General features: G+C 46.9%; 1 protein-coding gene across 8 annotated transcripts in view; it reads left to right on the top strand.

Annotated features, from left to right (window-relative positions):
* Positions 1-20008, top strand: part of PTPRU (protein tyrosine phosphatase receptor type U) — a 444404-nt gene that overhangs the window by 321176 nt on the left and 103220 nt on the right. For all 8 annotated transcript variants that reach the window (XM_056846270.1, XM_056846269.1, XM_056846268.1 and 5 more), the window contains exon 14: positions 2984-3122. In XM_056846270.1, the coding sequence (XP_056702248.1) occupies positions 2984-3122 (139 nt within the window). The remainder of the gene's footprint in view (positions 1-2983; positions 3123-20008) is intronic.

Here is a 20008-nt window from a genome sequence, read left to right as displayed (position 1 = left end):
GCCAAGGTCACCCAGCTGGCTTCATGTTTAGGAGTGGGGAAACCAACCCAGTTCACCAGATTAGAGTCTGCTGCTCATGTGGAGGAGTGGGGAATCAAACTCAGTTCTCCAGATCAGAGTCCACCGCTCTTTACCACTACATTACACTGGGTCACCAATGCAATGCATTTTTAAGAAAAATCATGACTTACAAATTTAGAGATCTGAGATTGGCATCGTTTGGCTTTAATGATTACTACAGAGTTTGGCACGCAGAAAGTCACATGAACATATGAAGCTTCCTTATACTGAACCAGACCCTTGGTCCATCGAAGTCAGTATCGTCTACTCAGACCAGCAGCGGCTCTCCAGGGTCTCAGGCGGAGGTCTCTCACATCACTTACTCGCCTAGTCCCTTTAACTGGAGATACTGGGGGATTGAACCTGAGACCTTCTGCATTCCAAGCAGATGCTCTACCACTGAGCCATAGCGCCCCACCCCCCCATTAAGAGGTATCGATAACTCTAGTTCTAATGGAGATGTGTTCACAGGATTGGCAGTTCTTATATACAAGTGTTATATGAGGCTTCAAGTTGGGAAGGTGGCAACTGATCGTCTCTCTTAAGGTCTTGTGCTATTGCATTCTGGGTAGTGTGTCCTGGTCTCCTTCCACTTAGAAGTGTTTTCCCAGGAGAGCTGCATCTCCTACTGAGGCCCCATTTCTCAGCTATGCAGGTCTGTTATAGATCTCTAATGGAGTTGGGAGGCGGGCGTCCCCCTTGTAGCGGTGCTGCATCCCTTTCAGCCTGGCCATATTTTCTTCCATCTTGGCCAATCATGCTCTGGAGCTGCCCACGCCATAAAAAAATTACATTGAGGACAAAGAGTGTTACATGAAACAGTATGATGGGAGGTGTTGTGGTGGGAGAGAGCCAGCGTGGCATAATGGTTAAGAGCGGCGGACTCTAGTCTGGAGAACCAGGTTTGATTCCCGACTCCTCCACATGAAGCCTGCTGGGGGACCTTGGGACAGTCACAGTTCTCTCAGAACTCTCTCATCCCATGCGGAGGCAGGCAATGGCAAACCCCCTCCGAATGTCTCTTGCCTTGAAAACCATACAGGGATGCCATACGTCAGCTGTGACTCGAAGGCACTTTCCACCACCAGTGTGGTAGAAAGTCGCCTCAAGTTAAGAACCTAAGAAAAGCCATGCTGGATCAGACCAAGGTCCATCAAGTCCAGCAGTCTGTTCACACAGTGGCCAACCAGGTGCCTCTAGGAAGCCCACAAACAAGACGACTGCAGCAGCATTGTCCTGCCTGTCTTCCACAGCACCTAATAGAATAGGCATGCTCCTCTGATCCTGGAGACAATAGGTATGCATCATGACTAGTAGCCATTTTTACTAGTAGCCATGTATAGCCCTCTCCTCCATGAACGTGTCCACTCCCCTCTTGTTGCAGCCAACCTATGGTGACCCAATAGGTTTTTCTGGGCAAGAGACGAACAAGAGTGGTTTGCCATTGCCTGCCTCTGTGTAGCCATCTTGGACTTCTTTGCTGGTCTCCCATCCAAGTACTAACTAGGGCTGACCCTGCTTATCTTCCAAGATCTGAAGAGATTGGGCGAGGCTGGGCTGTCTGGGTCAGGGTGTGGGAGCTATTACTCTACTGTTTTATTTGGCCACTTTCTCCCTACTGCTGGTTGGAAAGAAAATCTCTGCTAGAGTGCATTGAGACGTCTGTGGGATTTTGGTGATCTGTGTGGCAGTGCCGAGTCACTGAAACCCCACTCCTCATGGATGTTCATTATTTTAGCTAGACTTCTGTAACTTCCCATTCTTTCTGCATATCGTATGTTCTTCTGCATTAGGTCTTATGTTTTGTCTGTCTTAGCGGCAATGTCTCACACCTGCTCTGAGTAACCAATTAGTCTTTGGATTGGATATTGGTTTAAACCAGACTTGCTTTGTAGTATTCCTGCTACACATGTGCGCGCACAAAAACACACACACACTTTTGCTGTGTATATAAATTAGCCTGATGGATCTACACTACAGTTCATCTGGTGAAGACAGCTCTGACTCACAAAAGCTTATGCGGGAATAATGGTTGTTGTGTGTATGTGTTTTTAGGTGTCCCTAGTTGACCATTTTATTCATTTATTACAGACTAACCCATCTGGAATTACCTGTCGAAATGAGTTTATCAGTTCTTCAAACAATCAATTGTTTTGAGAGAACACAGGCCATTAAAAAAGTACTTAAAACCACTAACCATTTAAGAAAAGGTATATTCAGTAGAGAAAAGCAGAATGGAGGTTATTCCCACAGTGGGAACTTGATCCTCGGTCTCCCAGATCCTAGTCTGACATATATAATAGAATCAAAAGGAGCCATACAGGCCATCTACTCCAACCCTCTGTTAAATGCAGGATCAGCTCAGAGCATCCCTGAAAAGTGTTCATCCAGCTGCTGTTTGAAGACTGCCAGAGAGGGGGAGCTCACCACCTCCCTAGGCAGCCAATTCTACTTCTGAACTACTCTTACTGTAATTTTTTTTCCTAATATCCAGCTGGTATCTTTTTGCATGTAATGCATACCCAATTTATACCATGGTGCTTTGAAGACTTCTTGTTTCCAGTGAACTGCAGTTTATTGTAACATCTAAATGTGACAAAGTGACAAATTTCGGTTTGTTCTTTGGCTTCAAACCAGGGTTTGCTGTTTCATCCAATCGGGATAGCATGACAAACTGTGGTTTGTTGCTAACTAGGAAGTTTTTAATATCGGAATAGCACACAAAAGAGGGAGGGAAGGCTTATTAGGTCTCAGCGCAGCCAGCTCATGGGTATTATCTTCATCACAAGGATGATGCAGACCTTTTCCTGATTGGTACAGAGGAAAGTGACCTGGGGAGAAAGGAGAGAGCTCTTCTTAAACCACTACAATAATCTGGAGTTGTTGTTGTTGTTTTTAACTTGCCTGTGTTTATCCGTTGCAGCGGCTTGCAAAGAGAGCAAACGTCCCCTGGAAGTGTCCCAGCATTCAGAAGAGATGGGCCTCATCCTGGGTATTTGTGCCGGAGGGCTGGTGGTGCTGATCATCCTCCTGGGAGCAATCATCGTCGTCATTCGGAAAGGGTAAGCAGATGTTTGCCTCTTATCGTGGCCATTTCTGCTGGCTGGGCAGCGGGCAGTCCCCCCACTTCCTTCACCTTCCCTTCTCCTGTCACCTGGGCCATTTCACCTCATTCGGAGTCCAGCCGCTCTGAAGGATGAAGAGAAGTGTGCTGTGAATGACAATTTAGGCCACAACCTGACAGGGACAACCAAAGTCATTCCTATTCACACAGCTGTAGTGAGGGTCTGTTTCCACACGCTAGGGTACACAGGTTGGGTCTGGCGACTCAGCCTTCTGTCCGGCGTAACAGTCCCGTATGAGATCCTTCATTCTCATCCTTGTGTTGCCCAATTCATTTGGATTGGATATTGAGAGAGTGGACAGGGATAAGCTTTTTTCCGTCTCGTAGTACTAGAACGTGGGGTCATCTGCTGAAGCTGGAAGGTGAGAGATTCAAAACAGATAAAAGGAAGTCTTTCTTCACACAATGCATAGTGAAACTGTGGAACTCTCTGCCCCAGGATGTGGTGATGGCTGCCAGCATGGATGGCTTGAAGAGGGGAGTGGACATGTTCATGGAGGAGAGGGCTATTCATGGCTATTAGTAAACATGGATACTAATCATGATGCATACCTATTCTGTCCAGGATCAGAGGAGCATGCCTATTACATTAGGTGCTGTGGAACAAAGGGAGGATAATGCTGCTTCAGTCATCTTGTTTGTGGGCTTCCTAGAGGCACCTGGTTGGCCATTGTGTGAACAGACTGCAGGACTTGATGGTCCTTGGTCTGATCCAGCATGGTTTTTCTTATGTTTTGATTATTTCTATGCTGACTCTTCAGAGCACAGCTCAAGGTGGCTTACATTTCAAAACCGCAGCATGAAAAGCAATATACAAAAATATAAGTATTATACAAAAATATCCATAAAACAGAAACCGTTAGACATAATTAGCATACCAAACTATCTGTCAAAATAGAAGCCAATAAGACTTTTTTAAAACCTGTAATTAAAAGCCGGGGTGAAAAGATGTGTTTTTGGCCTGGCACCTAAAAGAAAGCCGTGCAGGTGCCAGGCAAGCTTCGAGGGGGACAGCGTTCCAAAGGCGAGGTGCCATCCCAGAGAAGGCCCTGTCTCTAGCTGCCACCCACCCACCTCGCCTGTGAAGGCAGAGGTACAAAGAGCCAATTAAGAAGAAAGTGCTAATTGAGGCAGGGGCACAGAGAGCCTCTTAAGATTGCAGATGTGGCGCACATGGGGCTTCAGTCTCATCCCAGCCCCTTTGCCCTGACTTGAAAGGGTCTCTGGGAATGAATGCTATCTGGCCTGCTTTGGAGAAATAGAAGAAAAAAGAGGGGAATAAAACGAACTGCTTTACCAGGTTGGTATAACTGCACGCATCATATAAGGGAGACATATGTAAACTAGGACTGTTGAAAAAAAAAATTCGGTAAAATTCGGATTCGGCAAAATTTGGCCCGTTTTTATTCGGGAAATGCCAAACTCCGAACTCCCCCGCTTCGGGTTCGTGCAATTCGGCATGAGATCCAGAGTTCGGGGAAAAATTCGGCCAAATAAAGCCGTTAAAAACACAATCGTGCCTTTCTGCGGCTCCAGGAGGGCATTTTTTGGGGTAGAGGTCCCAAACCTTCAGCGTAGCTTGAGGGGACCCTTCTTGCAAGAACCCCCAAGTATTGTGAAGATTGGGTCAGGGGGGTGCTGAGATATGGGCCCCGAAAGGGGTCCCCCCTCCTTAATGTGCATCTCTGACAATGGGGGTTTGCAATTAGCAGAGCTTGCCACCCACTCCCGAAGCCCCCAGCCCTGACAAACAGCTGAGCTGCAGGGAGCAAGGGCGAGGCAGGTGCGAAGAAGTTTGCAAACCATGCAAAGCAACAGGTTTGCAACCATGCAAACCATGCAAAGCAACACGTTTGCATCCATGCAAAGCAACACGTGACACCTGGGAGTTTGCAAACCATGGAAAGGGACAGAGGCACGCTAGCTATGCATAAGGAGCAGGAGGAAGTGGAATTTCCCCTTTTGCATCGGACTCGGGACCAGGCAAATGCATTCTTTAAGTCACAATTTGAAAACCAGTTTTGAGCAAGCATCAAAATAGACCTAACCGATCTTATGAATGAAAGAAAACCTGAGGACACACAACTGAAGCCCCCCCTCAAACCAGGGAGAGAGAGACTCGAGGGGGCACACCCCCTCCAGGCAGAATGGGCGAAAGCCCCCTTTGGCTTTCCCCCACCCACAGAAACTGCTCCCTCCCCACACACAGGAGAAAAATTATAGAAAATGGGTCTTACTGTGGATGTCTTCTGTTCCATCTTCTTCGCACCTGCCCCGCCCTTGCTCCCCGCAGCTCAGCTGCTTGTCGGGGCTGAGAGCTTCGGGAGTGGGCGGCAAGCTCTGCTAATTGCAAACCCCTATTGTCAGAGATGCACATTAAGGGTGGGGGAGGGCCCTTCCCGGCCCCATATTTCGCCCCCCGATCCAATCTTCAGGGTCCTCTGAAGCTATGCTGAAAGTTTGGGGGCTCTACCCCCAAAATTGCGCCCCCTGCAGCCATGGAATGGCGCGAATGTGCACCCCCCCCCATGGGGATCTCTCTCTCACACAAACAGATACTCTCTCTTTCTCTCCCCGGGCCGCGCAGCAGCTGGGCTCACGCACTCAATCACGACTGATTGGCCAGAAGAAGACCCAGCTTGGCTGCTGATCGGCCACGGGAGAATGCTGCTTACTAACTGACGGTTATGCTGCTGTGCCAAACCCCGAATTTGCCGAATTTATTCACAGAACACCCCGAACTTGCGGAATTCAGCTCCCCGTTTTCCCGCCTTTTTTGAGTTCCGAAGTAAAAACCGCCGAATCAGGGGAAATTCAGCTGTTTTTCGTTTCGGGACAAACCGAATCGACAGCCCTAATGTAAACCAGTATTACAACTAGACTCAATCTTACCAGATGTTTGAGTAATTGGTAATATAGTATACAAGCTATATACATGCCTGGTTTGATTTAAACTGTTTGTATATGTATATATTTCTGTAAATGTGTGCAGGTGTTTCATGGGTTTTAATTGACCGCTGATGAAGACCAAATAGGCCGAAACGCGCCTGGCACGTGGTTAGAGATATCAACCTCAGGAAATGCCATTGTGCTATTTTAACCTTTTTAAACATTTTTAATCTAGACATAGCGCTTGCAATAAATTATATTTTCATTATTTTTTTATATATATATATATAATTGTACCCAACCTTGGGTGTCCAGCTTCTGCTTTGGAGAAAACCACAAATGTATAGATGCTCGGGCAGGGGTCTTCCCCTTTGACTTCAAACTCACAAATTCTGCCGCACATCCCTTCGGTCTAGTCTTGGGTCCCACTCTTGTGACAGCTACACCGAGAACTCAATCCATCTAGGGACCTTGGACGCCACGTCACCTTTCTCTTTGGGCAGGCGGTACGGGTGCGCTTCCCACTTCCTGGTGAGCAGCTCTCTCTCGTCCCCCAACCCTGGCCGGTGCAGGCCCTGAACAGTATCCCGTTTCAATATCCTACTATTTTGTAAAGTTTTGGAGTAGCTAAAAGCTGTTGGATAAACGCCTCGTAACCTTTTGGTGCTTTGCACATTTTTTTTTTCTGTATTCTATCAGAGGTTTCTCCCTTTTCTTTTTTTCAATGTTAGTTTCATTCCTTTGAATGATGAGGGGCTGGATCAGCCTCGGTAAGGCCTGAGGTTGAATACCGACGTGTTGCCTCTTCCCAGTGCCAAATGGACGCATCTGAAAGCTGGAGAGCTAGGCATTCATGATTTGAGATAGAAGGGCAGGTTTTCTGCCACTTTGCTTCTGTTGAGCACGTCAGGCAGCAGCCCTTCTTAGAATACAGATGTCCTGTTTGACTCATATACCATCTCTCTTGAAGGATGTAGCCCTTCCTTCCTTCACTCCCTCCCTCCAGTGTGGAGTAGTGGTTAAAAGCGGTGGTTTGGAGCAGTGGACTCAGATCTGGAGAACCAGGTTTGATTCCCCACTCCTCCACATGAGCGATGGACTCTAATCTGGTGAACTGGGTTGGTTTCCCCACTCCTACACACGAAGCCAGCTGGGTGACCTTGGGCTAGTCACTGCTCCCTTAGCCCCACCTACCTCCCAGGGTGTCTGTTGTGGGGAGGGGAAGGGAAGGTGATTATAAGCTGGTTTTATTTTTCCTTAAGTGGTAGAGAAAAACCAACTCTTCTTCTTTGAATGATGCGGGGATGGATCAGCCTCAGTAAGGCCTGAGGTTGAATGCCGATGTGTTGCCTCTTCCCAGTGCCAAATGGACGCATCTATAAAGCTCTGAAAGCTGGAGAACTAGGCATTAATGATTTGAGATGGAAGGGCAGGTTTTCTGCCACTTTGCTTCTGTTGAGCGCGTCAGGCAGCGGACCTTCTTAGAATGCAGATGTTCCGTTTGACCCACATACCATCTCCCTTGAAAGATGTAGCCCTTCCTCCTTTAGGCCTATCTGGAGAGCTCAGTTCAGCGGGGAGCTTCTCGCGTGCCTTTCTGGCACGGAGTACCTCTCAGCATGGCTGCTAGCGCGCAGAGATGCTGTCATTGTTGCAACCTTGCTCGCCGGTGGGCCGGACAGCTGCTCAGCATGCCTCCCGCGTACGGGCCCGAGCCGCGGATCAAAGGCCAGCAGGGGGCAAGGGAACAGGCCGGGCACTGCCTGCTTGGCTCCCCTCTCTGTTTCGTTATTTAGCATTCCGCCTGGACAGGCACGATCCCGCTGCCCTTTCAGGAACATTAAGTCCTAGGCGAAGGAGCTGTTTCCACCCCCCCACCCCCCAGCTATCCATTGAGAAATGACAAGAGGCAGCCAGGCAGGGCAGCGCATGCTGGCAGGGCAGCGGAGCAGGCAGCAGAGGTGGGCAGAGTCGCACGCACGCGAGTCTCTCAGGGCTTCTTTGTCACCCTCCCGTCATTCAGTTCAGTCCAGTTCTTTGTTATTAGTCCATGACCAGTAGTTATATAAAGGAAACATGAATTACAGAATGAATAAAGTTTATATACAAATGATCTTGATAAACACAGGATAGTCCGAATGTGTGTGTGTGTGAGTTAAGTGCCGTCAAGTCATTTCCGATTCATGGCGACTCTATGAATCACTGTCCTCCAAAATGTCCTGTCCTTGACAGCCTTGCTCAGATCTTGCAAATTGAGGGCTGTGGCTTCCTTTATCGAGTCAATCCATCTCTTGTTGGGTCTTCCTCTTTTCCTGCTGCCCTCAACTATTCCTAACATGTCTTTTCCAGTGACTCTTCTCTTTTCATAATGTGACCAAAGTATGATAACCTCAGTTTAGTCATTTTAACTTCTAGGGTCAGTTCAGGCTTAATTTGACCTATAACCCACTGATTTGTTTTTTTGACAGTCCACGGTATCTGTAACACTCTCCTCCAACACCACATTTCAAAGGAATCTACTTTCTTCCTAACAGCTTTCTTCATTGTCCAGCTCTCACTCCCATACGTAGTAATAGGGAATACAATGGCATGAATTAACTTGATCTTGGTGGCCAGGGATAGTCCTAATAGATACCGGCTAAAACCACACATATCTGTCAGCAATTTAACACTTGATACATTTGCGTCACACACCGTTGATTGTCTTGTAACCTTGCCGTCTAAGAACAGGACATATGGTGGCTGTGGGGAGACCACTTTCCTTTAGAAACCAAATTGGCGAGTCTCCATGGCAGGGATTCGAAATATGGATCTGAGACCTGTACCAAAGAATCTTGCCAGGGCCCTGTCTGGAGCAATGTTAATGTCCATCGTTGCAGTCATAGAATCATAGAGTTGGAAGGGACCACCAGGGTAATCTAGTCCAACCCCCTGCACAATGCAGGAAACCGACAACTGTCTCCCCCCCACACCCCCAGGGACCCCTACTCCATGCTCAGAAGCTGGCCAAGGTGCCCTCCTTCTCATAATCTGCCTAAGGTCATAGAATCAGCATTGCTGACAGATGGCCATCTAGCCTGCTTAGAAACCTCCAGGGAAGGAGAGTTTACCACCTCCCAAGTGAGTCTGTTCCAATGAGGAACCGCTCCATTAGAAAATTCTTCCTAATGACTAGATGGAAACTCTTTTGATTTAATTTCAACCCGTTGGTTCTGGTCCGACCTTCTGGGGCAACAGAAAACACCTCGGCACCATCCTTTATATGACGGCCCTACAAGTACTTGAAGATGGTTATCATATCACTTCTTGGTCTTCTCCTCTTCAGTCTAAACATACCCTGCTCCTTCAACCTTTCCTCATAGGACTTGATCTCCATACCCCTCACCATCTCTGTTGCCCTCCTCTGGACACGTTCCAGCTTGTCTACATCCAGTCTTCATAGGGGATGCTTCCATGTGGGTGTGATTCCGTGTTTTGCTGTCATTCTCATCTCAAATGCAAAGGCATTTGCAGTGTGAACAGAGCCTCCGCCTGGCGATTTCCTGTTTTTATCCCTCATTCCTGCCATTTCCCTCCCTACCTTGTCTCCAACTCGTCTTTTACCATTTTTTTAAAAATTGGTGGAAGGAATATTGCAAGGGCAATATAGATTTTTTGTGGATGGCCATGGGAAAGTGGTGAAGTAGTTGGTGCTGGATGCAAGTGAGGAGGTATAGAAATAGGGTTTCCAACATGGCCTCAGCAAATACTAGGAAATTTGGGGCAGTGACTGGGGCGGGCAGGGTTTTATGATGTCATTACCAATTGATGCCACTGGTTGCCTCCTGTAGACTCTAAGGTTTTTACCACAGAGATGAGGGGAAATTCCTAGAGAGTCACTATGCAGAGGCCATCTTTCTCTCATTCCCCAATTCCCTGGGGGAGGTAAATTAGGACTGAGAGTGGGTTATTCAGATGGGTGGCCTATCGGGAAGTCTGCACCTTCCACACTTTTCCCATACCTTCATTGAATCTGACCTTTCAGGAAAAAAAGGTAAATGTAGCACAAGCACCGGGTCATTCCTGACCCATGGGGTGACGTCACATCCCAACATTTACTAGGCAGACTATATTTTCAGGGTGGGTTGCCACTGCCTGTTCCAGTCATCTACACTTTAACCCCAGCAAGCCGGGTACTCATTTCACTGACCTCAGAAGGATGGAAGGCTGAGTCGACCTTGAGCCAGCTGCCTGAAACTGACTTCCATTGGGATGGAACTCAGGTCATGGACAGAGCTTGGACCTCACTACTGCAGCTTACCAATCTGCACCATGGGGATCTCATCTTTCAGGAAAGATCATAGCACAGCAGGTTTTGGAAACCACATAGCAGTGCTAGGGGAAACCCAGGAAGTGGCTGCCCATTTGAAGCCACTACAGTTTGCAATGTGGGGGGTGGGTGGGATGTGGAGCAAGAGCTCTGTGCGAAAGCAACCATGGAAAGGTCCTCATGGTAACATAACAATAGGCTGGTGTTTTGGGAACAGATGGACTGGAGATGGTCGGTCATCCCTCTTTGCCCCCAGACTTCAGATTCTCACTTTCTCCCAGAGCAAGTGACCAGTGAAAAGATGTCATGGGCGAGTGAAGTCCACAGGAGGCCTTGCAGGTATTTTCAGTAGCACCTGATTGGGCCTCCAGTATCTGCTGACATTTCAGGCCAGGAGGATCATGGGTTGTTGGGGAAAAACTCTCCCCTGGAATGGCTGAGAGTCCTAGTGGCGAAAGGAGCAAGAAAATAGTTCCTGAGTTTCAAGACTTGCCCCACATGGCACTTGGAAACGCAAACAAAAACAAACACACAACCTTGCTGGATTTGGTTTCCTAACAGCCACCGTGCATTTAATATTTCTATGCTGAGTGACTTTTGGATTGCTTGAATGCTTTTTCGTTGTCAAAAGCTAGGGTTGCCAACCTCCAGGAACTACCTGGAGATCTCCTGCAATTACACCTGATCTCCAGCTGGTAGAGATCAGTTCACCTGGAGGAAATGGCTGCTTTGGCAATTGGACTCTGTGGCATTAAAGTCCCCTCTCCTCCCCAAACCCCACCCTCCTTAGACTCCACCTCAAACATCTCCAGGTATTTCCTAACCCAGAGCTGGCAGCCCTATCAAAAACATACAGAGGGAGTAGTTGCTGGACAAATCACTTCTCAGTTTGCGTACCTGTAGAAGATAACCACTATTGAAAACAGTTCAAAAACAAGTCTCTTCTGTGGTTAACTGGGAGCTGTTTATTGACCCAGATTGTATGGGAGATCCAGGGACAACTTCAGACTACAAAGAAACATCCGAAAACGCTGAACTATTTCCAGTTCCAGCCCCCTCCCGGGCCTTAGCTCCTCCTGTGTTCTTTCTCTGAAAATGTCAACCTGGCTACAGCCAGAAGCCATCTCTCTCTTGTTGACATCTAGCGCTGCAAAACTGCTGTAAAGCTTCTGTAAAGCAGCATGCTTCAGGGGGAAAAAGAGACCATGGCATGCCAAAGCCACAAGAAAAAAAGAAGGGAGCAGCACCAACACAAAGGCTACCTAGATGCCAGATGATGCTGGCGCCGAATTTATAGAAGAATCCAAAACTAGATAATCTTGCAGAGTAGCTTTCTGTCTGGGTTCAATTTCCCTCTCATAAAAAAGCAATTAAATGCTCGAAATGCATGGGCATCCTCTGCCAGATTGCCAGTACATTTTCTGGGCGCCTGTTGCGAGCTTTCCAAATTGTCCTGCTATTCAAATGTTCACATAAACAGCTGAGAAAAGAATAACCTGGGAAGCGGCATTCAGCTCCTAACAAAGCGGAATCTGAAGTGAATCATTTAGCCTTGCATGAAAGGAGAGAAACGGGAGAGGAGGTGTGGCTTTTCCCCACATTGACTTTGTGCTTTTTCCGAATTCACGGTGTGTCTTGGCAGGCACAGGCAGCCACAAGAGCGTTCGTATCAATTGCGGAGGACTTCTGGTCTTCCTTTGGTTTTTGGTCATCCTTTTAAAATGCTACCGAGTACTGTAATATAGTTCAGCTAGGGAGGCAGGGAATGTCCACAGTTGTCAGTTGAGCATATCAAACCGCCTTACACCAAATCAGACTGTTAGTGCACTTAGTTTAACAATGACACTTATCAGACCATTAGTGTCTTTTTCTTAAATTTCCTACTCTGATGCAGTGGAGAAAAGCCAGGACTGCCTCTTTGCTGTGGGGAAGAAGCAAGGGGCACCATGAAATACACCAGTCACCACTGTGGTGCCTATGGGGCAGCATGCTGGGAACCACAGGCCTACTATGAATGCCACCAGTTCTCTAGGATCCTCATGATGAAAGAGGCCGTTTGCAAAATCTGCTGTCCTTTAATGGTAGATTTTGGGGATCAGACTGGAACTTTCTGTATGCAAAGCAAGTGATCTGTCTATCTGTCTGTCTCCAAGCTGCAATCTCTTGCAATCTATATTTAATCTACTTATTAATCTGTCTGTCTCCAAGCTGCAATATTTTGCAATCTATATATCAATCTATTTCTCAATCCATCTATTTCGCAATCCGTGCATCCATCTATCTGTCTCTCTTCAAGCTGAAATATCTTGCAATCTATATATTAATCTATCAATCCATCCATCCATCCATCAATCTGTCTCCAAGCTGTAATCAGTCTGTCTGTCTGTCTGTCTGTCTGTCTGTCTGTCTATCTATCTATCTATCTATCTATCTATCTATCTATCTATCTATCTATCTATCTATCATCCATCCATCCATCCATCCATCCATCCATCCATTTGTCTCCAAGCTACAGTATCTTGCAATCTATATATCAACCTATTTATCAGTCAGTCTATCTACCTATCTACGTGTCTTTCTGTCTCCAAGCTGCAATATCTTGCAATCTATATATCAGTCCAACTATATATCTATTTATCAACCCATCTGTCTGTCTGTCTGTCTCCAAGCTGCAATGTCTTGCCTGGTCTGTCTGCAAAACCATCTATGTGGACCCAGTGTTCCAAACAGTGTTTTAAGTCTCCCATGCCCCGCCCCTTCTCACTGATGAATGCAGAATATGCTTTGGATGTGCCCATTTTCATATCCATGATTACTCCTTGTCTTGTTTCACCCTGTTGAATGCGTTTCACCACCTGGCTGCGTTCATTTACTCTGCAATAGCCTGTCCTGTGCTGATTTAGAAGCCACAAGGGGGTTTGTTCTTTCAGTTAAAGTTATGTTTGAGAAGCATAATCACCCTGCATTACATTATCGACCGATCAAAATCAACCTCCCCAGCTGCAGAGGATGAAATGAGAGGCTGTTCGTGCATGTCAATGCATGTGCCGTAGAATCAGGATGCACCTCGCAACCATCTCAGAGATCCAACTGCTTCAGATCAGTGTGGGCAGGAACTGAGCCCAGAATAATAAAACTCAAACAAAAATTTAACAAGGTATCCCCGAGGGAAGACGTGGAGACTTATTTAGCAGGGACATGTTGGAAAACAGAGACTGCTGCTGGTGGACAGAAACCACCAAAGAATGTGTAGTACATATGGATGTGAGAACTTGTTCCCAAGTTGTTTGGTAGGAGTTAACAAGTGAACAGGACAGGGCTTAGCAAAAAGGCCTTTGGTATACAGAAGCTGTATCGGTTCAGGAGTGCTTCTGCTGTGGGTTGCTGCGGAGGAACACATAACACACCTAAAGCTGCCCTATACTGAATCAGGCCCTCGGTCCATCGAAGTCAGTATTGTCTACTCAGACCAGCGGTGGCTCTCCAGGGTCTCAGGCGGAGGTCTTTCACATTACCCACTTGCCTAGTCCCTTTAACTGGAGATGCTGGGGATTGAACCTGGGACCTTCTGCATGCCAAGCAGAGGCTCTACCACTGAGCCACAGCCCCTCCCAGGAGTGAGATTGCAGAGCTGTGTTGTTGAAAAGATCTAGTATACTGTAGCAGTTAGCCCCGGGGGTCCCCACCGTGGAACCCGTGGGTGCCATGGTGCCCGCTAACACATTTTCTGGCACCCGCCAAGTGTTTTTAGGAAGGGGTGGGGCCAGGTAAGACTTTTGCCCAGCAAGGCTTCTGATTGACTATTGGAGATTTGATTGGCTGTGCAGATCTTTTTTAAAATGTTGCTTTGGCAGCGGTTACTACCACAGCACAAGGATGGACCAATGGTTTGATTCAGTATCAGGCAGCTTTGTATGTCCTTCTCCTCTCTCCCTTGACCTAACCTAACTCATAGGGTTGTGGAGATAAAATGGCAGAGAGGAAAACCATGTTTGCCACCCTGAGCTTATTGGTGAGATTTTTTTTAAAAAGTGATAGAAGAAGAAGCAGAGTTGGTTTTTATATGCCGACTTTCTTTATTACTTAAGGAAGAATCAAACCAGCTTACAATCCCCTTCCCTTCCCCTCCCCGCGACAGACACCCTGTGAGGCAGGTGGGGCTGAGAGAGTGTGACTAGCCCAAGGTCACCCAGCTGGATTAATGTGGAGGAGTGGGGAAACCAACCCAGTTCACCAGATTAGCCTCTGCCGCTCATGTGGAGAAGCAAACCCGGTTCTCCAGATGAAAGTCCACCGCTCCCAACCACTGCTCTTAACCACGCCACCATGCTGTCAGATAACTGAGAGAAGCTTTGTAAAGTAGACCCAACCGGCTCTGGTTCCCGGACTTTCTTCAACAGTTTAAGTAACCAGGCAGCTTCTCCTCTGTGCTTGAATCAAAGCTGTTTGGCTGAGCTAGTTTTAAATGTCACCGTTAATTCATCTGCCAATTGCGCTTCCTGATGTGAGTATTTTCATTCCCCTTTCTGAATCCAAAGCATAAACAAGGAGCAGGTGGCTGCTCTTTGTGCTGAAGCGATTCCCTGCCACCCCGAGTAGACCCCTTCTTCGATCCAGCAATCCCATGCCTGGTGTATGATTGATCTAACTGAGTGAAGGGAGGGGCTAGAAGAACCAGAGTTTCTGTTTTCATCTCCCCTGAAACAGGACTTTTGAAAAGAAAGACGGGGAAATCAGTTAAAATCTGTCTACAGGACTGAGGTTGGAGCATTTTTTTTTTGATGTTTCTCTTCAAGTTTAATTTTTTCAAAGGTAGTGCTTGTGTTGTGTTTTGGCTTTTCCGAGGAGATTACGAGACCCCTGCTGGGTCTGACCAGTGAACACATGAACACACGAAGGGCCCACCGCTCCTAACCACTACACCATGCTGGCTCTCCGATAACAACATAAGAATATAAAAAGATCCCTGCTGGGTCAGACTAGCGGTCCATCTAGTTCAATATCACATTTCACGCAACAACCAAAAGAGTTGCCGTGGAAGGCCAACAAAACAGGGCATAGAAACCAAGTCCTGATGTTGTCTTCTAGTCCTGGGTTCCATGGCCTCTGAATATTGAGGTCCCCTTTACTCACCACAGCTAGTAGCGATGGATGGACCTCTCCATCAATCCAGGTAGAAGGTAATGAGAAAGGGCCTGCCTATCACAGCAGACAATACTGAGCTAGATGGACAGAAAGTCTGACTCAGCATGGGGCAGCTCAAGTTGCAGATTGCTGGTTTAGTCCCTGTCCTAGATCTAAACGTCCTCATACACACCCATCCCCAAACAGTGACACATAAGCATAGGCCTCATATGAACACATGAAGCTGCCTTATACTGAATCAGACCCTTGGTCCATCAAAGTCAGTATTGTCTACTAAGGCTGGCAGAGGCCTTTCACGTCACCTACTTGCCTAGTCGTTGTAATTGGGGATGCCAGGCTTTGAACCTGGGACCTTCTGCATGTCAAGCAGATGCTCTACAAACGGAGCCACAGTGCCTCCCCAATTAGTGGTCTAATTCAGCATGGCTACTGTTAAACTCTTATGTGTTGTACCCATATGTATCGGTCCTTGGTAAGAAAATTGCTGTCATGTATGGGTTTGAAAGGATAGCGTGTGAAAAAGTAGAGTTGGTTTTTATACCCCACTGTTCTGCTAATTCCACTCTCCCATTACAGGCCCCTCACCCTGTACTTGGAAGTCCGCCAGACACCCCCCCCCTCAATACAGAAGCAGGGCATGCAGGATTATAGCAGACCAATGTAGGAAGGTGCCATTTCACAAATGCAAATATACTGGTGGTGCAAAGGATCCAGACCACTGTCTTAAAAAAAAAAGATTCACACAATTTGTCCCCCCCCCAACAACAACAGTGTATTGGTGGAGGAACCCTAAGCCATAGTAATGCTTGGGACGTGTGTGTGTGTGTGTGAAGTGCCATCAAGTTGCTTCTGACTTATGGTGACCCTATGAATCAATGTCCTCCAAAACGTCCTGTCCTTAACAGCCTGGCTCAGATCTTGCAAATTGAGGGCCATGGCTTCCTGTATTGAGTCAATCCATCTCTTGTTGGTTCTTCCTCTTTTCCTGCTGCCCTAAACTTTTCCTAGCACAACTGTCTTTTCCAGTGACTCTTGTCTTCTCGTAATGTGACCAAAGTACGGCAGCCTCGGTTTAGTCATTTTAGCTTCTAGGGTCAGTTCAGGCTTGATTTGATCTATAACCCTCTGATTTGTTTTTGTTTTTTTAGGGGGGGGGCAGTCCACGGTATCCATAACACTCTCCTCCACCACCACATTTTGAAGGAATCTTTTTTCCTATCAGCTTTCAATGCTTGGGATAGGGATGGGATATACTTTTCAAAACACAACAAAGAAGGAAAATGAGCGAGAATTGTCGGCCCTCTCCTCAGATATCTGACATCAGTGTAAGCCAAGGAGGTTATTAGCCTGGCAATGAAAGGATGTAGGATGGAATTGCAAATGAGACAAGATACATCACCAGAGCTTCACTGACTTGATGCTTCGTTTGACTCTGAGAGCTTTTTAGCCAACGAAATAGGTCAAATCATTAAAGTCTTGGTGTAGCTCTCTGGATTTGTGCTACAAGAGGATACATGGCCCTTGGCCATATTTTAGGACTCAACGAGATGCTCAAACAAGTTCACAGCTATTACTTAGTTCTCCCAGCTGTCCTCCAGTATGGAAACTATCACATGAAGCTGCCTTACACTGAATCAGACCATCGGTCGATCGAGGTCAGTGTTGTCTGCTCACACTGGCAATGGCTCTCCAGGGTGTCAGGCAGAGGTCTTTGTCATCACTTTCTGCCTGGTCCTTTTAACTGGAGATGCCGGGGATTGAACCTGGGACCTTCTGTGTACCAATTACGTGCTCTACCACAGAGCCTTGGCCCATACCCCTATTGAGGATATTGTATTTGCCCCACACAGAGGTGCTTGCCACACATTACAATGTACCTGTGTGTGTTGGTGGATGACAGAAAGGCTTTGCATAGACATGCAAGGAGAATTGTGTTCTCCTGGATACACACCAGCTCTTTTCTGCTCATGTGGTTGTTTTGAGGAAAAATGGGGGAAGGAAGATCCCATGTACTCCACCCTGAGTCACATGGAGGAAGGTAAGGATTGCTAGATAGGCAGAAATGGAACATGTCTGTGAAGACTGACCCTGCGTGGAGCAAGCAGTATTCCTGGGGCAAGCTCTACTACTGGCATTGGTTTGGAGCGGTGGACTCTAACCTGGAGAACCGGGTTTGATTCCCCACTCCTCCACATGAGTAGTGGACACTAATCTGGTGAACCAGGAGGATTACTGCACCATCAATTTACTCCAAATTATTAGCGTGGTCGGACTATGGGGCTTGGCTGCGCAGTCAGATTCCCCCCCCCCCGCACGTTGGCTAAATTCTTCGCTGTATTTACAACTGCCTGTCTGCACTTTCCCCCGGGGAGTGTCACATAATTCATGATGTCATGGATGTGCGACAAGCTCCCCTTCCTCCCTTTTTAATTTTTTGCAAACTTCACCCTGGCAGCCTGCAGCCTGGGGACTGCATCTCTGCTCAGACCCCCTACTGTCCCTATGAAAATGTCCACAAGCACATACAAATTGGGACAAGCAGCGTGAGAAGCCGGGCAGAACTTGTACTGGGTTGAGCGAGGGAGACTGCAAGACCAAGCAAGGAACTCTCTCCCATTGCTGCCTCCTTCGTTTGAAAACTACAGTCCCACAGTCTTCACAGAAGTCATTTAATTATAATAAACACTGCACAAAGTTGCTGGTGTGTCTGCAAAGCCCCTGTCCTGGATGAATCCCTGCTCAGAGAGCTTGCATAACGGCTCTCCAACTTTCTCTGCAACTTTTTTTTTAGTTCACTTTAGGCACAGTCAGGTGCCTGAGGATTTATTTTTTTAACAGCTACACTCAAAGGAACAAAAGACTGCTCAAAGCAGGAAATCATTCCCATCTTACCTTGGGGATATTGCACCGGGAGGAAAACGGGGGCGGAGGGGGGGAGGGGGAGAGAAGAAACTGAAACAATCATTCTACTGCGGCCAGAACAAAAGCAACAGGTACAGCCTCCTCCGTAACAACAGAAACAAAAGAGACTGGCAGGAGAATGGGTCGCTTCTTTGCAGGCTTTAAACACCATGCTTGACATCCTAATCCCTTTTTTAAAAAGAAGAGGAACAATCCAACGTTACTCCAAGTGCATTATTATTATTTTTTTAAAAGGCTCAGAAAATGGCCATCGGAGGGAAAGGGGAGGGGACATGGGCTTCACAGTGGGTGTGGATGGCAGAGGGGCGGGGCAATAAACAGCATCTTAAAGCTATCTACACATCAGGGGAAGCCGTCTGGGAAACGGAGAAAGGAAAAAGATCGCCTTATAAGTGTTTCTGGAAACCACGTGGATTAAGTGACTGCGAAATGGTTCCACCACCAAAGAGAGGGGGGAAGGTGCGATCATGAATCAATGAAACGTCTCAATAAACATTTCAAACAGTGAGTGCATTAGCCCTTCAGGTTGGTTTCCCCACTCCTACACATGAAGACAGCTGGGTGACCTTGGGCCAGTCACAGCTCTCTCAGCCCCGCCTACCTCACATGGTGTCTGTTGTGGGGAGGGGAAGGGACGGTGATTGTAAGCCAGTTTGATTCTTCCTTAAATGGTAGAGAAAGTTGGTATATAAAAACCAACTCTTCTTTTTATTAGTTAATACACATATGCATACATGCACAATTCTTGACTGAGGAGTAAGTGCACAACTGCATTCATCGACTCCAGTTGTTCCTGTTTCCTTGGGACAGTCCTGATTTTTTTTCATGACTGTGCCTGGTAATCCCACTGTTTCTAATCCCCCCCTTTTGCCTTGTTAGTGTGTTTCATTTGTCATTGTTTAGGCTTCAGCTCCCTCTGCAGGGTCTCTGGTGCTGAAATAACTGGGTATGGGGCTGATGTGTCCTATCTCTAGTGCACATGGATGCAAAGGCATGTGCATGAATGCTAAGGCGCCATGTAGAGCCCAGCCTGCCATTTCACACAGAGCAGATGCTGCCGTATATTTTACATGGATGATATCAATCAGATTTTGCTCAGATGTTTAACCAGAAGAAGCACTCATCTTGGCTTTCAAATCATTGGAGAACAGGCTGTGGCAGAATAAAGTAATACAGCAATGTAGAGTCTTTACAGACACACTGCAAAATTGAATAAAAACATGCATGGGAGCCTTAAAAATGTTGGCCCTGAATATTCTCAGATATTCATGAATATTTCAGGATTTTTTCAGGACTCAATTTTCGGTACACTGAAAAATTCTTAATATTGTCTAGATAACCAAATATATTTTTAAAAATTGAAAAGGCGCTTTTCAGATTTATATTTTGACTGGAAATATCTGAGGAGGCATCCCTAATGTGTTGGATCCTGCCTACAATTTCTGCTGACAGAAGGATTTCCATCTTTATAACTACAACCTCCTTCTTCCAGCAGCCAGGAATAGCTTGGAAAGGGGAATTGCTGTATTACTGTGATGACAATGTGTGTGTGTGTGCAT

This window comes from Euleptes europaea, chromosome 3 (assembly GCF_029931775.1).
Source record: "Euleptes europaea isolate rEulEur1 chromosome 3, rEulEur1.hap1, whole genome shotgun sequence".
Lineage (NCBI taxonomy): Eukaryota > Metazoa > Chordata > Lepidosauria > Squamata > Sphaerodactylidae > Euleptes > Euleptes europaea.
Note: the sequence above shows the minus strand (reverse complement) of the source record. Positions and strands in the feature narration are given on the sequence as shown.